This window comes from Canis aureus, chromosome 4 (assembly GCF_053574225.1).
Source record: "Canis aureus isolate CA01 chromosome 4, VMU_Caureus_v.1.0, whole genome shotgun sequence".
Classification (NCBI taxonomy): Eukaryota; Metazoa; Chordata; class Mammalia; order Carnivora; family Canidae; genus Canis; species Canis aureus.
In genome coordinates, this window is record NC_135614.1 from 70,301,109 (window position 1) to 70,328,228 (window position 27,120).

A 27,120-nucleotide genomic window follows, 5' to 3' on the forward strand; every position below is an offset into this window, starting at 1 on the left:
GACGTGAACATCAGCACTTTCTGCCTTCTCCTCCAAGGTTATAGCCCACTCTAACCCAGAGGATCTTCACCTGGTCTGAGACAGCAGGAAGGGCAAGCAGGGGAATTGTCAAATTCACACTAATCTCTTTGCAGTCAATTTTCCTGGCATAAGCAGCCCTGGCTTTCCAAAACCTTCTCTTTAGATGTTCAAGAGCTTATTTTCAGAGTTTCAAAACATTTTAAAAGACTTAATGTTGAAAGTTACATCTCCTTGCAGATTCACTGCAATGATCGTGATTCCTTTATAAACAACTACGAAGATCTCTAACTAGAGGAAAGGACAAGTGTAAGAATGTTCAGAAAAGAAAAAAGGCACAAAATTTAATATTTCAAGATAGCATCTCTCTACAACCTCATTCACTGCTCCCTCCTTCTCCTCCAACTCTTCCCTAACCCCTTACTTCTCCTTCACTAACTCTGGGAAACTTCTTTTCCAAACCTTAGTTGTCAAATCTGCTAATTTATTTTTTTCAGACTTCATTCAACCTCTCCTATAGCATTTGACAGTGTTGACCATATCCTCTGTATTAACTAGGAAAGGAGGGTGGTAGTGCATAAGTAGTAGTTGTTTAACTCTCTACTTGCTTAAGACAAGAGGAGAAATTATTGGAAGGTTACTGAGCTCTTCCTCCCAAGGAAATTACATGTTCAACTCTGTTTTGGGACCTGCATCTGGGCCTGGCATTTTCAAATCTATCTCCCTACCCAGGGTGGAAATGAACTCCCTAATAACAAATTCGTTGTTATTTGTTAACAACAAATAACAATGCGGTTGACCGTAAACATTTTTGAACACTATTGTTTTTAATCTATTTAAACCTGCTTCCTTTTAACTTCCATATATTCTCTCTGAATCTTCACTCAAGGGACAATGTGGTATATAAAACTGGGCCTGGACAGACCTGGCTTTTAGGTAAGAACACACTGGTACAGCTATTGTGGAAAATAGTATGGAGGTTCCTCAAAAAATAATAAAACTACCATATAATCCAGCAATTCCACTTTTGAGCAAATATCCAAAGGAATCGAAATCAGGATCTTAAAGACATATTTCACAATAGCCAAGATATAGAAACACCTAAGTGTCCATCCATGGAAAAAAAAATAAAGAAAATGTGGTGTATATATACAATGCAATGTTATTTGGGTTTAAAAAAAAAAAAAAGAGGGAAATCCTACCATTTGTTTAAAAAAAAAAAAAAAGAGGGAAATCTACATGAATGGACCTGCTGGACACCATGCTAAATGAAATAAAGCAAACAAAGAAAGAAATACTATATAATCTCCCTTATGTGTATAACCTAAAATAGTCACATTCATAAAGAAGAGAGTAGAATGGTGGCTGTCAGGGCTGAGGAGAGGGGGTATATGGGGATGTGATGGCCAAAGCGTACCAAGGTTTAGTTACACAAGATGAACAAGTTCTGGAGATTCACTATATGGCATTGCTGTAGCTACGTGTTACCTATAATACCTATAGCTAACAATACTTTAACAAATACTTAAAATTTTCTAAGAAGGGGGCCACCTGGGTGGCTCAGTTGGTTAAGTGTCCAACTCTTTGGCTCAGGTCATGTGGTGGGATGAAGCCCCGCATCAGGCGCTGCACTTGGCGTGTGCATAGTGCACAGAGTTTGCTGGAGGTCTTCTCCCTCTCTCTTCCCCTCTGTTCCTCCGACTGTTCGAGTGCTCTCTCTCTCTCTTTGTAAAATAAATAAATAAAAACTCCAAGGAAATTTTCTATGAAAAAAGATCTTATGCTGTGTTCTTACCATATAAATAAATAAATAAGTAAATGACAACAACAATGATAATAAGAGAGGTAGGGGAAAACTTTCGGAGGTGATGGATGTGTTTATGGTCTTGATTGGTGTCTACTTATCCCCAAACTCATCAAGTTGTATACAATAAATATGTATAGCCTTTTACATGCCAATCATACCTTAATAAAGTAGTTTTAAAAATAAAGATATATTTAAAAAGAACACATTAGCCATTCTTCATGGAAAGATTCACAATACAGGTGAAAAAAAATCCAGAGACTAGTATCTTTAATGAGATTTTAATCATTGTCATTTTAACTAAGGTTTTGTTGAAATGTATTTATCAGTACCAGAAAAGTACACAGATATTATGTGTATATAAAAGCATATTTTAAATTCCATTTAAGCCCACTCATTTCATCTCCCACAGCTGCTTTTTTGTTTTGATGAAACACTGAAAAAGGAATAAATAGAAGGCCAATGTCTCCAATTGATGTGCCTGTATGGCCCCCTGAAAAATCCAAGCATGTATTCATATGCAAGAAAACTGTTCTGTCAAATACACAATCTCTCAATAGCTCAGGCCAGAACTGATGCCTCCTACAAAAGAAAAGGGGGAGAAAGCAAGCAACTTGCATTTCTTGTGCTTGACACATACTGAAGAAAAGTCCGAGAGAGAAGATGGGATTGTCTTTGTCGTCAGACAAGAAGGCAGAAGGCGCCAGTGACTACAGCACAGTGGTTCAGACTTTTCAGGGGGTGCATCTCCCGACAAGATTTAGGGATCCCTGCATGTGGTGCTTGAGTCCTCATCGGGCAGCTGAGGTTGCCGCTTGGGGTGGGTGCCGGATCTGTCTTTTTCCATTCAAGGTGCCCTTTGCCTTATTCAGCTTCACTGGGAGAAGCAAGCCAACCTCTCTGACCTTCCAGTTTTCCTGATCCATGTGTACAGACTGGGTGTTCGGGCCCCCCGATGGGTGGGGTCGATCATGGGTGGGGTCAGTCATACTCGAGGGAATCAAAGGGCGGGGTTAGTCGCCTTCCTCTGGGCTAAGCCCCTAATTTTCAGATTTAAAAAAGTCACGGTTCAGACACATTAGCAGTTCGTCCAAGAGCACACGGTTCGTGCAAGGGGTCAGGTGTGCTGCTCGTGCAGACTGGCTTTTTTTTTTTTTAAGATTTTATATTTTTTAAAGATTTTATTTATTCATTCATGAGAGACAGAGAGAGAGAGAGAGAGGCAGAGACACAGGCAGAGGGAGAAGCAGGCTCCACGCAGGGAGCCGGACGCGGGACTCGATCCTGGCATCCCCCGCGGGCGGGCATCCTAACGAAGGGGCGGAGCAAACGGCTCGGGGTGGGCGGGGCGTGGGGGCGGCTCCCGCGGGTTGGCCGTGCAGGGCCGCGTGCCCGTGACCGTGACGCTCTGGCCGCGGCACCGGAGCGCGCCCGCCGCGCACTCGCTCAGGGTCTGCAGGGCGCCGTCCACCTGCGCGCACACCGCAGAGCCGCCGTCCTCGGCCTCGCACTCGGAGGCTTCCCGGCAGACGCATCGGCCGCTCGCGGCTGGGAAAGAGACCACGGAGGCTTAGAGGCACGTGGAGCAGCTGGGACCGCGGGGCGCCACCGGAGATCTCCAGAAGCTCCCGCCGCCCCGAATAAGCAGGGCCTGAGGCTGGCGCGGCCCGGTGGCCCTGCCGTCCCGTGTGGGCCAGGCCTCTCCGAGCCGGGGGCTCCCCGGTGCCGCCCCCCTGTGCCGCTGTCCAGGGAAGCCAGAAACGGAGCCCTCCTCCAACCCCTGGCCGCAGAAGGAGACCTCAGAAGAGACCAGGTCGCTGCGGGGCTCAGTGGCAAAGAAAAGAATTCACCTGCTTTGAGAGATGGGGCCTAAGACGCAAAGGGCCACATGTCCCGTAAAGACAAGCCAGAAAGGAGTTGGGGACGATTCCACCGTGTGCGCTGCGGGTGCCAGGCTGGAGTTAGGCCAGCCAGGTGTCTCCAAACGGAGTGACAAGGTCAGCCAGCCCAGGGGTGACTGCCACTCCCAACGTGACCCAACGGGGAGAGTTCAGTGCATCGTGGCTTGTGTGGCAAAGTGTCCAGGACTGAGGGGGGAAAGGTCCAAAGGAGGGCCTGAGATGCTGGCAGAGGTCTCACAGATCACGCAGTCCAGCTCCCAAATTTATAGGAGGGGAAACTGAGAGCAATGACTTGGCGCCAGCCGCCCAGGCTTTCCCCCTTGGTAAAGTGGCTAAACCCGTGGGAGGTAGGCCTTGCCAAGGGTGCTGCTGTCCAAGATCATGGTAAGTGCTAGTGGGACACAGCACTGGCAAATCTTGAACCACAACTTGAAAACAATCACTCCTTTTTCTCTTCTTCAAATTATTCTAATTACTTCTAGGAGGAAGTGTCACCTTAGCACTGATATGCTTTTAGGCACTTTTACCACCTCCTTAACACTTGCTAGACTCCCTTTATCCCAAAGAAGCAGCATCCCTCAAGCTGCCAGCAGCATCTGGCTAGCATCTGCAACCTTACTTTGTGTCATTATATGTATTTTTGTAGTTGCCTAATATTTATGGAAAGTGATATCTCCTTTTAAGAAAGTGATAATGAAATTTTCTTCTTAAAAAATAGTTATTTTTTATGTGGATCTATTTTTTTTAAATGAGTACATAAAACGGGTAAGACAAGGACAGAGCAAAAATCATGAAGGGGGACTGGGAACCGTCAGTGTTTGGGAGGACCTTCAGAGCATCGATGGTGGATTTTTGTCCTCTTAGATACTTGATCCCCCCAGCTCCCCAGGAAAGGCTGTGGGCAAGGACAGTTACCCTTAGACCAGCCTGGGACTTTCACATCCTCAGGGATCTGCTTGGACTTGCTGCTAACCTAGAAACTACAGTTTTTAAAACCTCAGTACGACTACCTCAGCGTTGTCACCGTTACAATTACGAAATGCCCCTTACCATCACATTTTCCCCAGAGTGGACAGGCCCCGCAAGCTTTCTCGGTGGCGGCCGGCAGAGTACAGCTGTCGCTACCAGCAAGGGTGTAATTTCGGCCCTGACAGTGGAGAACATGCATCTTGCACACTGTCAGAGGCAGTATCCTTTTGCTTCTCTCATCTCGAGCACATACATCCAAGGAGGACCTGAAACAAATGTTTTAGATTCCATTATTTAGAAGATGTTCATTCTCAAAAGTGGAAGATGGGAAGTGAAAGGAGAGGCTCGGAGCTCCGTGCCTCAGATGTTACCAGCCACAGCAAAAAGATGAAGCAGAAACTCAAATCTCCTTCATGACTGGGGCTCACCCTCCTCAGATCTTCGAAATGAACATATTTTGCTCTTTATTGGCTCACAATTTTTACACACGTAGATACCTGGTGTTCATCTAGTTTCATCTACAGCAGCTCAGATACAGCAAATTAGAAGAGAAGGCAAGGTCTGCTCAGGAAGCCGGGGGGTTGACAAGCAGGAAGGAGACAAAATCAGCAAAGATCACACACTCAGAGACTAGTCCAGTGGGACCAGTGACTGAAGGAGAAATTAGGTCCTCCCAGCCCAGCAGCCCTGAGAGTTCATGTCCATGATACGGCATTGTCCAACACCTGATGGTCAAATCCTCAAGGGAAGATGAAATCATATTTGTCAATGGGATTTTTTAAAGTATCTGTGTTTACAAAATCATTTAGGAATATTTCTATGAAAATTTATTACTTTTTTTTTCTTAAGCATGGGTGCTAAAATGGTGAGATTCAGCTTTTTAGAAATGTCACTGATAAAAACAAGCATCTTTCAGAATGTTGATGGATAAGGAAGGCATTACTATAGTGAACCCTTAAACAACAAAGTATTTTTGTATGGTAGATGGAGCCTATATTTATTTTTATATATATTTAGTTCTAACATTTTCTTCAATGACCAAGAGCTAAATTTACTTGGAGTTATTTACATCAAATCCTTATATCTTTCTTTTATCTGCTTATTTAAGCTTTAAATCAAACTACTCAGAACAGCCTAAAGAGCAGAGACCTTGCAAAGCCACCTTGTTATCAGTATCTGATAGAAAGCTCACTCCGTGTCTGTAGACAGTAGGCTGCAGAGAAACTAAATGAATCAGAGAAGTTAGAAAGAGGATGAAAGTGAATCAAAGTCAACAATGATTCATAAAGAACTAACGCCACAGTCAGAACATTCTGGTTGGACAACCACTGCCATTTACACTATTCAGGTGTATTTTTCTCACAAGAAGTCACTTCTTCTTATAAGATACCACCAAAATCACCATTGCCCACAGTTGGCGCTCAAGGAGTTGGATAGGAGTCAAGTACAGTTGACCTTCCAGCAACACTGGTTTGAACTGCACCATAGGTCCACTTTTACAGACTTTGTTTTGATATAGACAGGACTATAAATGTATTTTCTCTTCCTTATAATTTTCTTAATAGCATTTTCTTCTCTCTAAATTATTTTATTATAAGAATACAGCATATGACACATATAACATAGAAAATATTTATGTTATTGGTAAGGCTTCCGGTCAATAGTAGTTAAATTTTGGAGGAGTCAAAAGTTATATGTGGACTTTTGACTGTGCAGGGGGTTCAGCACCCCAACTTCTGGGTTGTTCAAAGGTCAATTATAATTGGTCAGTACATTTGTGTTTTGATTCTTAACCTTAAAGATGACCAGTAAATCTGGGGGCCCAAGTATCTCCCATCTGCCTCTCCAGATTCACTCTCCACTCTCCCCCCTGCTGCCAAGAAGGCTGACACTATGAGCCACATCCACGGACTTCCTATCCTCTGGCTTTGGGTGCGTTTGATCAATGGCAGGAGATTGGAGGGATGTTTAGTGCCCTGGCTCACTGCAAGGGGGGTATCTCTGAGGTCCCTAAAATGAGAGACTAAGCTCTTCCTCAGCTCCCACCTGCACAGAGTCTTCTCTGTCTCCAGCTTTGCATAAGAGCCCCCTTCATCACTCCAGGCCTGGGCACAGATATGTAGCCTGGCTGTTAGCAGTCCAGAAGTACTGCCTCGTGGCATCAGTTTCCTTCACGCTGCCCACACTTCTGTAAATAGTCCCACTAGGAAACCTCTTCTTGTCCTAATGCAATCATACCATCTGTATCCACCTAGGACCAGATCACAGACATCCAGTACCTACTTCAGAAGTCCACCTACAGCGGAGTGATTTCAAGTTGGGTGCCATTCTTACAATGCACATCTAGAGGCACAGACATTTCAAGAATGGGGAAAGCAGCACTTGTATCTGTTGGTACACTGCATTGAGAGTTTATATTTCAAGGGAATTTCAACCCTAATCTCCTCAAGCTCTAAATCCTCAAGTGACAGTGTTTTCATTTTCCTCCATCTCGTGTATAAAACAAGCAGTGCCTGAGTCCTTCAGCCTTTCTCTAGACGGAATAGAACACGGCTTTAACACCGCTGGTTGTCAGCCCCCATGACCCAGGCAAATAACAGACAGCAGATGGACCAGGTTAAAACGCAAACAACTATCCTTAACCCTTGGTCAGCAACACCTTCCATCTAACAGAGACGCATCCACCAACACATTTTTTTTTTAATCTTGAATAAAATAAAACAGAGAGAGGTAAGCAAAGAAAGAGCTTACCCACATTCATAGGGCATTTTACAAACACATCTTGAATTCTGCAGTTTCTCCCAGCGCTGACATTTAGGCCCTGCTGGTATCAAAGGAGCATCTGGAAGAAAAGGATGAGGGAGATCCAATCATTAGAAGAGCTTCTTTGTGGTAAACAAAATGTTATTTTAATTGTTGAACCGGGTTGCTGTAATATTTTCAACTGCCACAAATTTGTACAGTCAAAAAACAAAGCTTTTTAAAGCATTTTATGGAAGACAGAGTGTTCCTAGGAGAACCCTACAAATAATTTCATTGTTAGCACTTCCTACTGTATGAGCATTTACTATTGTGATATTTAATCCTCCTTAATAAATGCCCACTTCAGGTTAAAGAAACTAAGGGCCAGAAAAGTTAAGAAACTGGTGCTAGTTCACACGTTTAATAGATTGGCCAAGCCAGGATTTAAGTCCATGTTTGTCTGCATTCAAGGCCAGTGGAGCAGGCTCCCTTTCATCAAGAAGTTGGTATTTATAAACTGTTGTTTGGAACGCATTTGCCCACTCTGTCTGTGGTGGAACAGAAAGCAACACAATGTGACCTGTACATGGAGAACTCCCTGGTACCCCAAGATCTATGATAACCTCTCACATGTAAATGTCTAACTGGGGATCCCTGGGTGGCACAGCGGTTTGGCGCCTGCCTTTGGCCCAGGGCACGATCCTGGAGACCCAGGGTCGAATCCCACGTCGGGCTCCCGGTGCATGGAGCCTGCTTCTCCCTCTGCCTGTGTCTCTGCCCCTCTCTCTCTCTCTCTCTCTCTCTCTCTGTGTGTGACTATCATAAAAAAAAAAAAAAAAAAAAAAGTCTAACTGGTCTCCCTTCAATGGTGAGTAAATATCTAGAGATATTTACATTAATAAAACCCTTTCCGTTGCTTTTTGTGTTTTCTACAAACTGCTCAAAATCAACCATCTTCCTATTTTTATAAGAAAACACCTTAGGTCCAGCTTACAAGAGCTTAATTTGACTGCCATCCCTTCAGCCGTCCCTGATTACAAGGTGAATGACCTAAAACATCCTGTTTTTTCCACCTCCTGCTAGCTTCATGACAATGAAATTCAGGGACATATATTTTCCCAACATAAAACTAGTTCTGTGTGGGATATATCTATAAAGGTAGTTTATCTGAAGAGCATATTTTTACGGAAGCACAAACTATGCATTACTTCCTCACTTGGGAAAACTTAAGGGCTTTAGACATGACAGTAAAATCTCATGAACAATTCATAACTTGTAAAAATGGCCACAATGTGAAGCATAGCCTTCCATGTCCAGCAACATCTGTAATGAATACTCATTCTTTAAACACTTCCCTTTCAAAGTTTAATCTAAATGCAATGTAGTATTCTGAATTGGATCCTGAATTGGATATAATGAAAAAAACCAGTGATATATAAATAAAATCTGGAGTTTAGTCAATAGTATTACACTAATATTAGCATCTTAGTTAACCCACTAAATTATGTCAAGGTATATGAGATGTTTATATTATAAGAACATGGTAAAGGGTATATGGAAACTATATTTGCAACTTTTCTGAAAACTAATATTATTCCGAAATAAGATGTTTTTAAAGATGGTGTTATCTAGGGGGCACCTGGGTGGCTTAGTTGGTTAAGCATCCAACTCTTGATTTCACCTCATGATCTCAGGGTCGTGAGATCAAGCCCTGCCTCAGGCCGCCTTATTTAACAGATTCTCTCCCTCTCCCTCTCCCTCTCCCTGTCCCTCTGCACCCCCTCTGCTAAAGCAGCAACAACAACAATAACAACAACAAAAAGATGGTGTTATTTAGAACAGTGCTTCTCAACCAGGGGCAATTTACCAATGTCTAGAGACATTTTTGGTTATCTACTTACAGCTATCTAGTAAGTAAAGACCTGGGATGCTGCTAAACATCTTACAATGCACAGGACAGATTCCCACAACAAAGAATTACCAGTCCAAAATTCTAATAGTGTTAAGGTTGAGAAAGTCTAATCTAAATGTACCAAAACCAAGGTTCAATGATAAAGTCATATAAATGAGTTCTGCATTATGCAGAAGTTTATTTGCCAAAGACAAAGCTGGGGGGATGGAAAGAAGATGGTCAAAGGATACAAAATTCCAGTTATAAGATAGATGGATACTGAGGATGTAATGTGCAACACGAAGACGATACTTAACACCACTCTATGATATATAGGTAGATTTTTGGGAGAGTGGATCCTGAGATTTCTCATCACAGGGAGAAATTTTCTTTTTTTCTTAATTGTATTTTAGCGAGATGATGGATGTTAACTGGACCTGATGTGGTAAGCATTTCACAATAGATGTAAATCAAACCATCATGATGTACACCTTGAGCATCTACAGTGATCTACATCAATGATTTCTCAATAAAACTACAAAAGACGTTTTTTAAAACTTTATTTACTAACCATTCATAAGAATGAAATTTTAGATTTTAAATGTTTTCTACAAGTTATTATAATTTCTTTATGAAAAATCACTGGTAGAATTAGCTAGATGAAAGACCTTTGTATTTAAGAACATAGCTTTCTTGGGCACCTGAGTGGCTCAGTGGTTAAGTGCCTGCCTTTGGCTCAGGTCGTGATCCCCGGGTCCTGGGATTGAGTCCTGCATCAGACTTTTTGCAGGCAGCCTGCTTCTCCTCCTGCCTATGTCTCTGCCTCTCTCTCTCTCTCTCTCTCTCATGAATGAATAAGTAAAATCTTAAAAAAAAACAAAAAAAACAAAAACAAAAACATAGCTGCATTATCTTCATATATGTTTATGAGACTGCATTCTGATGGAGGAAGGGAGAAATGAGTGATTGGTGTTTAATGAGTAGAGAATTTCAGACTGGGAAGATGAGAAAGTTCCAGAGATGGATGGTGATGATGGTTGCACAATAATGGGAATGTACTTAATGCACTGAACTGTACATTTAAAAATGGCTAAAATGGTAAATGTAATGTCTGTTTTACTACAATAAAAATAAAAAGACTCCTGATACAGCAGGTATTTTAAAACATCAGTTTTGGAGGCTGACAAACCGGGTTTCTTTTTTTTCACCTGTAATAGGCTTATTTTAAGGGAAGTTACTATTATTATTCATCATGTCTTCAAAAAAACACACAGGCCTGAAAAATATCCTTAATTAAAACTTTAATAGAATTTGCTACTGAGTAGGGGAAAATTCATACTGAATTGTGCTACAAAACAACTGAAGCAGACATTTTAGAAAGACAAGTATATAATATCTCATTTGGAATAAAAGAGCAACCTCATCAAGTGTACATTGTTCTCTTTAATTTTAGAATTCCTGGTACAGGCCCATAACTTCAAATATCCCTGATAAATTCATATTTATGCTTCAGTGCAGTAGAAAACAAAGCATTTGTCTCTGCTGTGGACCTTTGACAGCTAATGAACATAGAACCAATGTGGTGGGCACTCTGCTGGCCACGCTGCCCTCCCTTCCCGTCATCAGGATCTATATTTAACACCAACAGCCTATGTCCACCATCAGCCACAGAGGGCTCTGTCCAGCCTGCTCTCCCTTCAGTTGTAACCATCTAATTCATCTGACAGTATCACTCACAGATTCTAGTACTTCATCCTCACTAAAAAAGGCAAATTTTAGCATTGAATTAGAAGTCATACACCAGAAAATAAGAATACCATATAAAATGGAATATAAGTGAGTTTTCCCTCCTTCCTGTCTTTTAATTGTCACAAATATGTATTTTCCATTTATTTTTTAAATATGTTTAAAATGTAAACAAAGAAAAAACTGGAGGCTATTTTAAAAACAAACCCATCCTACCTTAAATACCCCTAAAAAGAAATAGTTTGCTTTCTAAATCTCTTCTTATTGTAGCTTCTTAAAAGACCATTTCAATTTGCCTGGTGTTCAAAAATACTGGATTTTTGGATTTCCACTATTAAGACCAACTTCACAAACCCCAGCACTTTGCTTTCAATAACTTCTGCTTTGCAGTGTTAAATGCAAATGCTTTTAAGTTTTCTATTTCAATAATGCTAATAAACTCTCTGAAAGCCCAGGAATGAAACATACAGAATTTTTTATAAATTTTCATCTCAACTCTGTATTTAATAAAAGTACCTTTAAAATTTTTAGGAAAAAAACAGAAATTATTTTTGAAAAAGCCTTTATATTCTTGGCACCAAAACAGATACAAAACTAATTTTCAATAAGAAGGATTTAAGTTTGTTTCAGAATCACCAGAATTCTTGCCTTGCCTTGCATTCCATGAGTCTATCTGTGTCATGTGAAAAAAAACTGTTACCCAGTCTATGAACTGACCTTCCTGTAGAAGGGCAAAGAGGGAAGGAATGATTCACAGTATGTCCATCCAGGGCCATAAAGGACCACCACAAGGAGCCTCACTCACCTGAGTGCAGGTGTCCTTGGACAGATCTATGAGCTATTCACCTTTTTTCACACACTGAACGTTCTTCATATCAGGACTCCACTTAAGGCTGGATCCACAGAGAAACGCTGAAGGACCTTCTAAGGACATGCCACCTGAACAGGAAATGGTCACCTTTTCACCAACTCCATAGAAAGGTTTGTGGGGATGACTCTGTATGCCATCCTTCAATGGAGGTAGAACACAGGCAATTTCTAAAAATAAAACAGAATACAAGGATCATTGCTTTCCTAAGTCATCTTTTCTTAAATGATAGCTTCCAATAATGCTAATATACATGCTCTGCTTTTTTACATATTAGAAGACAAAGAGGAAGAGGTAAGTTCACTCCTAGGATGCCCTGAAAGACATGTCCCATAGTGCCTGGCATGTAATTGACCAATGAAAGACTAAAGACCAAAACAATCCCCATTCTCCATCCCGGCCCTCAAAGCTATGTGACAATTTAAAATGAATCATCTTTATAAACAGAGTCCCAAAGCCCAGGCTGCTGTCAAAACCAGACTTTTCACAGCTGCCATTTATCTTTTTGGTCTTGAAGTCCCACCAGAATTTTCCCAGGAACTCTGTTCATTTGCATATCATTAAGCATACATCCAATTAGATATTTTTACTATCTGAAAGTCTTAAAGAACCACCTTTAATCTTGCAACTGTACAAGTATTAAATACCTTTGGTTTTCCATCTCTAGTCTTTCTCACTCGATTACATTCATTATCTCAAATCTTCTACTTGAGAAAACAGCAAAGAGAAAAATGAGAAACATGCAGAGTTATGGGAAGCAAGTCAGAATTTATGATTCAAAAAAAAATCTTGGCAACCTCTCTAATGGACTTTGGACAGTATTCTACAAAATATTGCTCTGTTTCTGTACCATTTCCATCAGAAACTCCATTCATTCATTAATTCAAAAACAACATCTACTAAGTGTCTATATTTAGCCAAGTATGTTGTGTGCTGCTGGGGATGTGACAAGATACAAGTCTACAATGTTTGGTAATACCTTTCTCCTTGATGTATTTGTAGTTTGAAAAAAAAATGCTGGAAGTCTGCTAACCTAAGGAGGAACTGCAGCTCAGAGGCTGAAAAATGGATAGAGTTTTTAAGAGTCATAGGGTTAGGGAACTAAGAGTTAGAGTCTAGTCCCATCACAAAGGAGAACCTAGGGAGAAATCCCAGACTTTCTATTGAGATCCCTTAATGGCTACACACTAGGAATAAAAGTAAACAGGACATAAAACAGCCTCACTGCTTGCCAGAAACAAAAATCAAATCTTTTCTAGAGGAAGAGAACATCATCCAAAACCTCAAATTATTCCCTTATTTTTTTACACATAAAGTCTAGCATTTAATCAAAACTAATCTAACATTTAAAAGGCCAAGAATTAACCAAAATCCCCCCAGAAGACAATAGCAACCTGCCCACAGCAGGTCCAGATTATGAGATTAACAGCCACGGACCTTGAAAAAACTGTTATTAACAAGTTGGGAAAAAATTAAATGACAAGGTGCAGAATCTCAACAGAGAATAAGAAAATATAGAAAAGTGGATAAATGAAATACCTAGGAATGGAAAATGAAATTAAGAACTCAACGGAGTTCTTAAAAGCAGATTAATACAACTGTACAGAGAATTAATAAACTGGAAGGTAGACCAATAGAAAATATTTAGAATGAAACAGAGAGGGAAAATTATGTAAAACAAAGAAAAAAATATACATAATACACACAATCTAAAAAGTACATCATCTGTGTTTCATGAGGAGAAGTGAGCAAGAATAGGACAAAGACAATGAGGACACAGTGGCCAAGAATTTCCTAAAATTGGCAAAAGACATTAAAGAACAGATTCAAGAAGTGCTTCGGATATCAGCCAGGGTAAAGACAAAGAAAATCACACCTAGGGACATCACAGTGGAGGTGCTTCTGAAACACAAGGACCGGGAAAAAATAGAAATTCTCAGAAGTAGCCGAACATAAGATTTTCAACCAGAAACAGTGAGACTCGGAGTGCAGTAAAATGTGCCTTCCCAACAGGAGCACTATCAACTAGAGACTGCTGAGGGCTTTTTCGAGACACAACTGAAACTTGAACAGGAGCCTCTCTGGAAAGGGAGGTCAAGACACGGGCCACACAGTGAGCAATGATTCATCTTGATTCATTCTCTTCCACATTATTCTCTCATCTTAAGTTATATGCTACAGCCAAGGCCACTCACTTTGACAACGCATTTCCCCAACAAGCCACTGTAAATCATCTCCACATCTGGCTACAGGGTCTCCAATAAGAGAATATCCTTCATTGCAAGTGTATACTACATTAGTCCCAACAGGAAACATGGCACCTTCATCCTAAACAGAAATAAAAGAGAGATAGAGAGAAAAAAGTATGTCTATTTTGCATTAACAGAACATTTCTCTAGATATATTTGGCCTATAAATCATGTCTTCTTTTAATCATCAGGCAAACTAAGTTCAAATAACTAATTTAGAAAATTGTCTTTAAAAACATTTTTCCCTGGATGGTCCTAGCCAACACTTGCACTACCATTAGCTGAAATAAACCCATTAACACCACTGTCCTATAATTTATTGATTATCCCCGAAACACCAAGCACTATACTAAGCGTTTTACTAAAATAACTTTAGTGGACACTGCCCAAGTCACTTCTTTCCCCCTACTTTTCAGGAAAATACATTTTGTTATCAGATTTTGGAAAAGTACTTGTCAGTCAGTTCTTTTTAGAGAGATGTCATGGGCTGTTCATTGGCAATACTGCCTAATAAGAGCCAGTAAGAACAGATAGGAATGTTCAAACCCTATCAGCACATTCATGAGAGTTAAGGTTTCTCACTGCTGACTTTTAGGGAAACCATAGTGCTGATCTTCTCTCATCCCACCCTCCAGCCCCCACCCTGTAAGGGCAGTGCTTCTGGGGCTGGGCCAGATTCTGGGACATGGTATTAGCCCAAGATGCCAGGAGGTGAGATTTCACAGTGAAGCAAGGAAGAATTTGAAGTCTGAGACTGAAGGATGTAATCATGCTCTTCTCTTCGTCCTTTCCTCATCCTTCAGGTTCTCTGCCACCCCAGGGGTGATGGTGAAGAACATCAACCTGGGGGAGGGCTGAAAGCCGGACCTGTTCCGCTCCCGGCAGTAGAACAAAATTCCATGGTGCCATTTTCTTCTTGCTGTCAGTCTTGGCCCAAGTTGGCTCCATCATGGGAGTTGGTAGGAAACCAGGTTACTACCAAGGTTTGAAGAAAATGGGGAAGGATACTTGATTTGCTTTAAGTCCCTAGGCCTTCCTTTGCCTTGCAAAGGGGACTGTTATAAGGGGAAATTGGGCTCAACAGTGCCCAAATTGACTCTGTATCAGAACCACTAGTAGCAATTCAAAAAAAGGGGGTGGGGGGCGCCTGGGGGGCTCAGTTGGTTAAGTGTGTGACTTCAGCTCAGGTCATGATCTCACAGTCCTGGGATGGAGCCCCATGTCAAGCCCCCTGCTCAGGGGGGGAGTCTGCTTCTCCCTATCCCTCTGCCCCTTCTCTGTGTTCTCTCTCTCTCTTTCTCTCTCATAAATAAATAAATAAATAAATAAATAAATAAATACTTTTAAAAAAAGACAATTCTCAGGCTTTACCCTAAACATACAGAATGAGGAAGTAGAAGAAAGAAAGAAAGATGAGGGGCAAGCAGCACTCTCTATTGTTAAGTTCCCTGGGTGACTATGTTGTAGTCCATTTGTGGCGCAGTGTTCAGGAGTCAGGGGTTCCAAACCCAGGAGTTTGGGACAGCAGTTCAGAATTTGCTAACTATACAAGTTTACTTGGCGTTGCTCTCCAAGCCTTCAGGAATTTCATGGATTGTGGGAGCTGTATTGGAACATCTGACTGTTAGAGCTGCTGGATTCATTCTCCTCTCTCTCTCTCTCTCTCTCTCTCTCTCCACACACACACACACACACACACACCTTTTCCATTTCCCAACAATACCTGTATTTGGAGAATCTTCGGCAAAATGTCAGTGAGTGTATGTTTAAGGTCCTGGAATTTGAGGGGCAAATCCTTCATGGAGAAAGCAAGGCTGACCATACTGAGAGGGTCCTGCTGCACAGTATCTCCTATGTGAGCCAGGAAGACACTTCACTGGGGCTTTGGGGCCAAAGTCTCATCATAACAAGCAGCAAGAAAAATATGCATTAATATGGCCCCAAAGTAAAAAAAAAAAAAAAATTCCCCTAGAACGACAAGTGGTAGATGACTTGTGTTCCTTCCTGAAGAAGAAAATTGCTCAAAGTATCATGACCCATATCTCACCAACACTGGCAAAATGTCTTACTGGCTTCTGGAATAAACCCAATATTTCATCCCAAACCCCATATTTATGAAACAAAATTTTTAAAGACATTTTTTCAGGGTGCCTAGTTGGCTCAGTCAGTTGGACATCTGCCTTCGGCTCAGGTCATGAGCATGGGGCTCCATACTCAGCAGGGACTCTGTCTCCCTCTCTCCCTGGCTTGTACACTCTTTCTCTCTCTCTCTCTTTCTTTCTCTCTCTCTCTCTTTCGCTCACTCACTCTTTTTCTCTCTCAAATAAATAAATAATAAAATCTTTTTTAAAAAGGACATTTTTCAGTGGCAAGAATAAAATTCTCTTTGTTGAAGATCTTGCTTATGGATTCCTATTTTAGCGTCCAGAATGGAAATGTTCAGCAGCCCTCTGGCATGATTACATTTCTAATTTCACTGGGCAGCAGTATTGATTAACCTTACCACAGAAGATCTACTGCCTTCTGCAGAATTCTAATCACCTTGGGCCAAAGAAGAAAAGTTACAAACTAAAACCCTCACCACTAAAAGGAAGATGCACAGATAAACTATTTTTAGCTCTGTTTCATATGGAAGAAGGAAACAGATTATGACATCAGTAGAGAGAGAGTACTTGGAGCAGAGAGTATATGTAAAGGAAAGCAATGTATCTTTCATAACCAACTTGAACAAATCCATCTTTCAAGGCAGGAGGTGATGGACAGAATTCTTTTGGAACCAAAGACAAAGGAAAACAATGTGGTTCAATCAATCTGAAAAGTAAAGGAAACAAACATAATTAATGTGATGGATTTCCACAGTATGATAAATATTTTGCAGCACACTGAATTTTTCATGTACATCTGAAGGGACTCCATTGACATAAATACACTGATGCAATTGCCATTTTCAAAATCGGTATCTGATCACGTCCTGTAGTAGAGAACTCAAACATGAACTCAAGCTTCTAAAACATAGCTAGTAAGTCAGCAGTATGAAGAACAAAGAAGAAAGAAAAGGAAATAAAAGTCATTGGTCAACACACCTACTTTATATGATTTCTAGAGGTCACCTGTCTCAGACCTGCTTTTTCTCCTGCTGTCTGGATTTGAAATGCCCTTAACAGAATTAAATCTGTATTAAAAAATAAGGTAGGGCAGCCCGGGTGGCTCAGTGGTTTAGCGCTGCCTTTAGCCCAGGGTGTGATCCTGGAGACCAGGAATCGAGTCCCATGCATGGAGCCTGCTTCTCCCTCTGCCTGTGTCTCTGCCTCTCTCTCTCTCTCTCTCTCTCTCTCTCTCTCTCTCTCTCTTTGTCTCTCATGAATAAATAAAATCTTTAAAAAAAAAAATAAGATAATTACAGGGGCACCTGGGTGACTCACTTAAGTGTCTGCCTTCCCCTCAGGTCATGATCTTGGATTCCCTGGGGGTCAAGCCCCACATCTGGCTCCCAGCTCAGCAGGGAGTTTGCTTCTCCCTCTCCCTCTGTGCCCCCCACCCCCGTCTCCCCACTTCTTCTCTCTCTTGCTGGATGGTTCTCTCAAATAAATAAATCTTTTTTTTTTAAGTAAGGCAATAACAGTTAGTGATCCTGCAAGAGAGGTTACACAAAAATAATAACTAGTTTTGATTGAGCATTTACTATGTGGTAGGCACCCTGGCAGTTGCTCCACGAATGTGCATTATCTCAATTCACATTCACAGTGACCTTATGAGCTAAGAAAGAAAACAAAGGCTCAGAAAGGCTGAATGACTTGTCCAAGGTTATAAAGTAATAAATGTCAGGGCTGCATTCATGCTGTAGTCAGCTAGACTCCTACAGTCATGCTCTCTCTATCACCCAGCCGGTAGGGAGCAGATCTGCTTGATGCCACAGCTGCTCCGACCCCCTTGGCCAGGCGGCCTCTGAGTTACTCAGTCAGGAAAACGTGAAACACACAAGTGCTAGTGGACCACACACACGTCTCCCTCCTTCATCTGACCCCACTGCCAAGGGCAAAGGAGCCGCTGATAATTAATTTCTGAATCTTTAGTCGCTGCAAATCGCTTACTGCAGAGGGCGCTGTGCTCTCTGCAATTGCCAGGAACCCTGGTGGCCATTACCTCAAATGCTGCAGCTCCTCATCCTCACAGGGGCTGCTTTCCCGTGGTTCTCCAATACAGGATTGCCCACCCTCACTGGGTGGTGGGTTATTGCATTCTCGGCGCCTTGTTTTCTTCCCTTGAACGCAGGGGGTCCAAGAGGACCAGCAATTCCAACCCCCATCCACCCCTCCTGTAAAATAAGAGAGAGGCTGTTCAGAAAGCACTTGGAGAAGATTTCAGAGTTTAGTGCTGAGCTTCCTGCTCAGGCAGTTGTTGGCAGAGGGGACAATCTGGGCACTCACTACCTTCAGGACATCTTCTACAATGACCAGAGTATCTCTGCACATCGTCTAGGTTTGTCCATGTTAAGGCTGCATTAACGAATCTCTTGCAATAATAATATCTTAAATTTGTTTATTATTTTGCAAATGTTTCAGAGCACTTTTACATACATTCAACCCTTCGTTTACTTCTCACAAGAATGAATCCAGATGGTCAGGAGATCTGTCACCCATTCTCTGTTGATACGTATGGAATCTAAGACAAGGTGGTTAAATGTCATGCCCAGTGCTAAAACAGCTGCCAAGAGACACGTCCAGACAGCAACATGGTCTTATGGCTGGGTCTGGGCTCCTCTCATTACAGCAGTTTCTATTGTGAACATTTCTATTGTAGAAGCAATGATTGGGCATGAGAAGGACATAATCTACCGGGTATTCCAGACTGCCGACCTCAGAGCTGGCACTGTACAAAATGAGGAAGTGCAGACATAGGAGAAATGCTGTTGCCTCCTGTCATCATCCTTCAATCTGCAGGTACTTACTTGGCCCAGCCTGGCCATCTTCCAACTCAGGGCCAATTCACCACTAACAGTGCTTTTACTATTTTCCCCCATCATATTCCTTGGGGGAGGCAAAAGAGAACTTGCACTATATTCTAAGAACTTGGCTTTCCTAGTTAGAAACTGATCTCAGAACCATGCCCCCAAAGCATTACTTCCTGATGATGGATGTGTTTCCTGCTCTGTAGCTATTTCTACTGTGTAGCCTGCACCCCTCTATTTACCCTCTCCCCTCCATCGGCAGCCACTCTTCAGTATCACACACACCAAAAATAAACTAATTTGGTAATATTTTCCCATGAGTTCCTTTATGCTTTCTTACATAATCAGCAATTGAGTTAATAAAGTAGTTCCCTGAGCATACCAACAGAGGGTGGGAACAGCTTGATATATTGATGGCTACCCCGACCCTTACCAGCAGGGGGAGCTTCCATTTATCAAATTATAGGAAATCCAAGCCATGAAGAAATGAAATCAAAGCGGTGGAATTTCAATTTACCAGACAGGCCACTTGGGAAGAGAATTGGAGGTAAGGATGCCTTCTTGATGCTTGTCTATAAGCAACTATAGTTTAGTCATCATGTATTCATTCATTCATTAAACATTTATTAAGTGACTTCTATGAATCAAGCCCTGTTGGGCTCCGGGAATAAAAAAAAAGGAATCACAGTTCTGACCTTAAGCAATGAACTTTCTAGAGGAGAGAGATATATAAATAAATACAACATTACCTCATGCTTTGTCTACTTATGAAGTCATTCTCACATAGATCTGTACAAAAGTGCTTATAGTACCAAGAATTCAGTTGAACACATTCAGCAGATGTTCAAAAGCATTTGTGAATAATTGATTGATGGAACACAATACAAAATAGAAAGAGATATTTCAAAGAGCTTGCTGTCAGAAAGGCTAAGCTATGCATACACAAGCTCCACAGACCTGTGTTACAATAAATCCTTAAGGACATGACTCTGGAAGGACAGAGGTGTTTTAAGCATTAACCTGTTCCAATGGAGAATGGAGGCCAGGGTGGGTCTGCAAATTAAGACAGGACAATGGAGAGACCCCTGGGTGGATCAGTCGGTTGAGCTTTTTTTTTTTTTTTAAGATTTTATCTATTTATTTGAGAGGGAGAGAGTGACACGAGCAGGGAAGGGGCAGGGGGAGAAGCAGATTCCCTGCTGAGCAGGGAGCCCAACAGACTCAGAGCTCCATCCCAGGATCATGACCTGAGCCAAAGGCAGATGCTTAACCGACTGAGTCACCTGGGCACCCTAAGCGTCCAACTCTTAATTTCAGCTCAGGTCATGATCTCAAGGGTCATGAGATCAAGCCCCACATTGGCTCCATGCTCAGTGAGAAATCTGCTTGGGATTCTCTCTCTCTCTCTCTCTCTCTCTCTCTCTCTCTCTTCCTCTCCCTCTGCTGGTCCCCACCCCCATCTCTCAAATAAATAAATAAATCTTAAAAAATAGAAAGATGGGAAAACAGAGACTGCAGAGGACCTTGACCCAGTAGCTATGACCCAGAAGTGGAATAAGAAGGGTGATACTAAATTAAAATCCCCATACACAAAGAAGCACAACCTCAGGAGCCAGATGGAAAGAGTATTTCCCTTTTCTCTGTGTCCAGCAATAACTAGCAAAAATTCAGCACACTGACCTGCTTCATTTCCTACAAGGAATCCTTGCTCACAAGCCACACCAAATGTATATGGTTTGCAATGGCACTGACATTGGGTCCCCTCAACGGTGGCAATGCCACCATTTTGGCAAGGTCGACAATGGCAGGGGTCAAATTCATCCAGATATTCCTCAAGAGCTCGCTTCAGGTATAGTCTTTTCACGGAGGCACAAGGTACTTCCTTTACCAGCTCATACAAAGGTGTCAGCTATACAGATAAAGATATCATGGTCAGTAATCAGGGTTTTAGGCAAGAACACTTTTTTTCTGGCATTTAGGCTCAATCCCCATTAAGATAAAATGAAAAGCTACTCTTAATGTTAATTCCAATTATTTCTTGTTCAAATAAAAAGAAAGAAATTCACTTTCTTTGCAAGGCAAAAGGACAAATAGGAATGAATAGGGAAGGAATTATTTTATATCTCACATGAAATTTTTCAAAACCAACAGGACATTCATTTTCTAGTTACTGAAAGATTATTTTGAAGGCAGTACATTTCCACCCTTGCAGGGGACAGAAGACAAGGAAACACACTTAAATTATAGTGAAGAAGCAAGTGCAAATAAATTTACAATGAAATATCCTGACTCTAAGAGACTTAGCATGTCTCTTAATGGAGATTGTGACTATTTTTCCCTGAAGAAATTTAAAACAGATAGACATAATTGCTCTGTGCTGAACATGTCCGATGAAAAGCAACTTGGAAACCCTAGATGTGCTGGCTAAGCTTTAACAATCTGCTCTCCTAAGGAAAAAAAAACGTTCCACTTTGTAGCATTTGCCAATTTCTGCAGTAGAAGAACTCTCCTCATGGCCAATTTCAGGTTGTCACTGTGATGCCAATGACCATGGAGTTGGGAAGACCTATGCACCATCTGGCTCTTGTGAAGGCCCGTCCGCGCTGGCTGCAGCACACCACTGCGAGTCAAGACTCAGCCACGTTCCCCTCCATCTCTGCCTGGCCTTACATTGCAGCTTGAAATAATTGACTGGATGGCATTGTGCGGACATACACCTATAATAAGTTAGCACAGCTGTGACAGTTACAGTCTGTTGTGGAGAAGAGCAGAGTTGAGAATGAGAAGGAATGTCTGCTTCCTCCTAATCCACGATTTCGAATTTTTCAAGATTTGTTATGGGGCACTGGCATTGAAAGTAGGTCATCGTGAATATCGGTGGTGGTGCTCCATGATAAGACCTCCTCGGAAAAACTACCCTCCTCCCTCCACCCTTATTCAGAGGCAAGTGGGTGTGTGTGGTGTTAGGAGGGTGCTCAAGGAGCTGGTGTGATTTGGGGCTTTATAAAATGTATCCAGGTCAAGTTTCACCTGGGACACTGCTTGACTCCCATGATATGGAATAGACTATAGAATCAGTTCTGCTACAGCATTTGTTTTGAAAATGTGAATTTGTTGGGACGCCTGGGCGGCTCAGTGGTTGAGCCTCTGCCTTCAGCTCAGGGCCTGATTCCGGGATCGGGGATCGAGTCCCACACCGGGTTCCCTGCAGGGAGCCTGCTTCTCCTTCTGCCTGTGTCTCTGCCTCTCTCTCTCTCTGTGTCTCTCTCTCTGTGTGTGTATCTCTCATGAATAAATAAATAAAATCTTTTTTAAAAATGTGCATTTGTTCCATGGAGACAGATGTATTAGGAACCACTCTGAGTACATTGCAGATTTTGCATTTTCTTACATACAATTTCATCCACAAGAAAAACCAGGTGAACCCAGAAAGGTGGACACAACTGACCTGAGATAGGAATACACAAAATGCGCACAAACACACACTCCAAACATCCATCCAGTTCAGTATCTGTGTAATGAACTACACCGGTCCGTGTCTGGTGCTACAACTATCATCTAGCAGTTTCTACGATCATCCAAAGGCTCTAGCCCTTTCTTCCTCCAGCAAGCTGCAAGTCTTTTTCCAGGAATCGTGCCCCATTAGTGCAGCATATGCACCCCTTAACAATTGAACACATATAAAACTGCACTGTGGTTTTTACCAATGCCTGTCTTTTTTTTTTTTTAATGAGCATCAAAGATCAAGTTTTTGAGTTTTACGTCCTTAACCCCATTTTCCCCACACTCCAGATAGTGTTTATTTGTGCAATCCTGCCTAGCTCTCTGATTTTTAGGAGCACATATGTTGCATTATAAAAGAAGTGACTGCATCCACAAAACATCCTAAAATTCTGCCGGCCGAATTTGTTCTATCTCGATGTATATGTCTCCGCCATGCCAGAGAAGGAAAAGAGGACCTGATGAGACAGCAGACATGCCTAAATGCTATTCTTCTGAAGTAGAGACCAAGGAAAACATAATCAGATTTAGGTCAAAAGCTTACGATGCAAATTTTGTTATTAATTTCTCTTGGGATTTACAAGACATTTAACCTTTACAATTGAAATATGGACATACAAGATAATGAAGCCTCTGTTTCTCATTATTATGTATGCATTCACTGCACCATACAAAACATAATTGGGAGACAGAAAATGCTAATGAGGGCTCTCTCTGTTTAACCACCTTGATTTAATCTCATTTTCCCAGTGCGAATAAACATGCCTGCCTTGTGCTGCTTTCAACAGAGCAGGACATACCTTTTGTTTTATGACTTGGGGAAGACGAGTCACAGATTCTGCCCAGGAAGCATACCGCCCTTTGTTTCCAGCAGGATTGTCCAGCTGCAGCTTACTGAGGCCAGCCACGAAGTCTAAACTCCCGCCCCTGACATACGGGTCCCCTCGCACCATATTGCCCTGAGTTCCTACGCAAGGAGAAATCAGATAAATTAGATCAGGATGCTCAAACAAAACCAAAAGGAGACTATAAAAGTGAAAAGTCTATCAAGTACTAAAACACAACCCATCCAGCTTTTTGATATTCTGGGAAAGGAAGAACTATGGAGACAGTAAGAAGACCCATGAGTAAGAAGACCCATGATTGCCAACAGTAGTGGTTGGGAGGAGGAGTACATAGGTGGAGCACTTGGCTGTTTAGAGCCGTGAAATTGCTCAGTATGATACTACATGGTGGATATATGGTATTAGACATCTGTCCACACCCAAAGAATGTACAACACCAAGGCTGAACTCTAACATAAACTATGGACTCTGGGTGATCATGATGTGTCAATGTAGGTTCACCAACTGGAACAAATGTCCCATTGTGGTGGGGAATGGACAGTGGAGAGGCCTTAGTTTCTGACAGGAGTGTACAGAAATCCCTTGTCCCTTTTTGCTCAGTTGTGCTGTAAACCTAAAACTACTCTTAAAAATATCTATTAGAGGAAAAAAGAACGGGCACCTGACTGGCTTAGTGGATGGAAAGTTCAACTCTTGTTTTCAGCTCTCGTCATGATCTCAGCATTGTGGGATCCAGCCCCAAGTCAGGCTCTGTGCTCAGTGCAGAGTCAGCTTGGGATTCTCTTGCTCTCTCTCCCTCTGCCCCTCCCTCTGCTTGGTCTGTCTCTCTCAAATAAATAAATAAATAAATAAATAAATAAATAAATCTTAAAATAAATAAATAAATAAAATAAAAAAAAAAAAAAAGAAAGGAAAAAACACAATCATTACCTGACAGTAGATGATATTAAGGAATTATTGTTCATATTCTTTTTTTAAAGATTATATTTATTTATTCATGAGAGACACAGAGAGAGAGAGAGAGAGAGGCAGAGACACAGGCAGGGGGAGAAGCAGGCTCCATGCAGAGAGCCTCACATGGGACTCAATCCCGGGTCTCGATGATGACACCCTGGGCTGAAGGCAGCGCTAAACCGCTGAGCCACCCGGGCTGCCCTATTGTTCATATTCTTAATGTTCTTGGTATTATAAGAGCATTATGTTATATAGGAGACTGCCAAGCTTCTTAGAAAATATATGCATATATTTTGGGATGAAGCATCATGAAATTTACTTCCAAATTTTTCAAATAAGATTACAAATATTTTAAATATATAATATTTATGTTATTAGATAATCCAAGTTATAAATATTAAATGTAGATTATATAGCAAAATATCATAATAATCATTACATATAAGAGGTGAGTATATGGGTATTTATTACTATGTTCTTTCTGTGTGTTGGAAAGTTTTCATAATAAAATAAGAAGGGAGTTCTGGAATACTAACAATAAGAAAAAAATACTATTAACGGACATACATTAACACGTGCAAAGTGTTCTAAACAGTGAATATTAATTGAATTCTTTTCTTTTTTTTTAAATTGAATTCTTTTCTGCATTTATGTGCCTTGTATGTTCAGAAATATTTTTGCCTCCATTTGTAATTGATTTTTACACTAGAAATTCCTAACTTGCAGACCAGATTTGGGGTGATTTTCCATTCATTTCTTTTCTTTTTAAGATTTTATTTATTTATTCACAAGAGACACAGAGAGAGAGAGAGGCAGAGACACAGGTAGAGGGAGAAGCAGGCTCCATGCAGGGAGCCTGATGTGGGACTCAATCCCGGGTCTCCAGGATGATGCCCTGGGCCGAAGGTGGCGCTAAACCGCTGAGCCACCCAGGCTGCCCCCATTCATTTCTTTTAACTAAATTTTGCAATTTCATAAAATTTTTCAAATTCAAAACTGTACACATTTATCAGAAATTATTAAAGCTTGACTTTTTTAGTAAATTAGCTGAGTGCTTCCTCACCTTCATTGTTAGCTCTGCCCTTAATATGCAAACAGTCGCCCATAGAAGGCAGTGAATCACAATGTTCAGTTCCTCCACGACCTGAACCAGAACCACGTGGAGTGACTACACATTTCTGAGCTCCAACATCTATGAGAGAACAGCTAGGAGGAAAGCCCTGGAGTCAATATTTTAACAAGTTTCCCCCATAGTCTCGATGTATACTAAAGTTGGAGAAATCACTGCCTTCACTGGCACACCTGTTTATGAATTACAGATCCTAAGAAACCAGTTTTATTTTTTTTAAAGATTTATTTATTTATGATAGACATAGAGAGACAGAGACAGAGACACAGGAGGAGGGAGAAGCAGGCTCCATGCCCGGAGCCTGATGTGGGACTCGATCCCGGGACTCCAGGATCGCGCCCTGGGCCAAAGGCAGGCGCCAAACTGCTGAGCCACCCAGGGATCCCCAAGAAACCAGTTTTAATTTTATTTTTAAGCCTGTAGCCACTCTCTTCACACCTCAGTGAGCTCCCTGCTCCAGCTGGCCCTCTTCCTCTAGACAATGGACTGGTGTGACAATGAGGACTGTGAAGCCAGATGTCATGCCTTTGAATCTCATGTCTGACCCTTATCAACTGCGATCTTGGGCAACCTTTCTGTGACTCAATGTCCCTGTCTGTATAATGGGAATATGAATAATACCTAACTCTTAGGTCAGAGGAATGTATTGGCTAATTTTTGTAAACCACTTAAAATTGTGTTGGGCACAAAGTAAATGCTACGTGTTAAACACCAAATTACATAAAGTCAGCAAGCAGCCTCCAGTCACGAGCCCAGTTGGTAACTGATGTCTACATCTTCTCAAATCTCCCACTCTCATTTCTATTTCCAGATCACTATATTTCTATCTCTTTCAAAGACCTGTCCTCCTCCTTTGTCATGCCAGTTCCAGGAAGACAGGCATTTTCTCAGGCATGTCACTGCTTGTATCCCAATGCTTAGAACAAATCCCACTGCGTACCACAGGCTCCATAAACAACTGATGAAGGAAGTGAATGAGTAAATAAACCTGGTTTCACTCTTCTGTCTCCCTCCTTCCTGCAGTCATCTGCCAGTATCTTGAGAGTCCCTACTTCCTTGGTAAGAACTCTGGCACCTGGATCAGTCAATTCACCTTTGCCCCAATTTCTGCCGTCACCCCAGGACAATTCAAACTCTAGCACCACTCAGTCCATTGCTACCACACTGAGAATCTCTTTATTGTAAGGCAAATATGTTGTAATCACCAAATTCAATGAAGAGTCTCCGGTCCTTCTCTTACTTAACTTCTCTCTAAGAATTTCTCTCTGTTGACCTCTCCTCCTTTACTTTTAATGTTACTGATTTTTCCAAGCTTTTACTGTTTTTTTCTTTCTTTTTTCCTTTTTTTTAAGTAGGCTCCCTACCCAGTGTGGGGCTTAAACTCAATGACCCTGAATTTAAGAGTTGCATGCTATACTGAATGAGCCAACCAGGTAGCTGTTTTCTGGTTCTTATCCTATCAGATTGTCCCTCCTCAGTTCTCTCTTCTTTCTCTAAAACTTCCTTTGTAATCTTTCATTTAATCACTCCCTATATTGAATCCTTTAACAGCATC

General features: G+C 41.6%; 1 protein-coding gene across 2 annotated transcripts in view; it reads right to left on the minus strand.

Annotated features, from left to right (window-relative positions):
* Window positions 1-2,087: 2,087 nt before the first annotated feature.
* Window positions 2,088-27,120, minus strand: part of C7 (complement C7) — a 52,068-nt gene continuing 27,035 nt past the window's right edge. Inside the window, exons 10-18 of one of the 2 annotated variants that reach the window (XM_077896119.1) lie at window positions 23,438-23,604; window positions 20,817-21,045; window positions 18,332-18,503; window positions 16,912-16,999; window positions 14,135-14,267; window positions 11,918-12,109; window positions 7,444-7,534; window positions 4,774-4,958; window positions 2,088-3,370 (exon numbers count right to left, since the gene is read on the minus strand). In XM_077896119.1, coding sequence (XP_077752245.1) covers window positions 3,132-3,370; window positions 4,774-4,958; window positions 7,444-7,534; window positions 11,918-12,109; window positions 14,135-14,267; window positions 16,912-16,999; window positions 18,332-18,503; window positions 20,817-21,045; window positions 23,438-23,604 — 1,496 coding nt within the window. In that variant the 3' untranslated portion in view covers window positions 2,088-3,131. Of the gene's footprint in view, window positions 3,371-3,469; window positions 3,910-4,773; window positions 4,959-7,443; window positions 7,535-11,917; window positions 12,110-14,134; window positions 14,268-16,911; window positions 17,000-18,331; window positions 18,504-20,816; window positions 21,046-23,437; window positions 23,605-27,120 lie in introns of those variants that run through there. The other variant, XM_077896120.1, reaches the window with a different exon arrangement.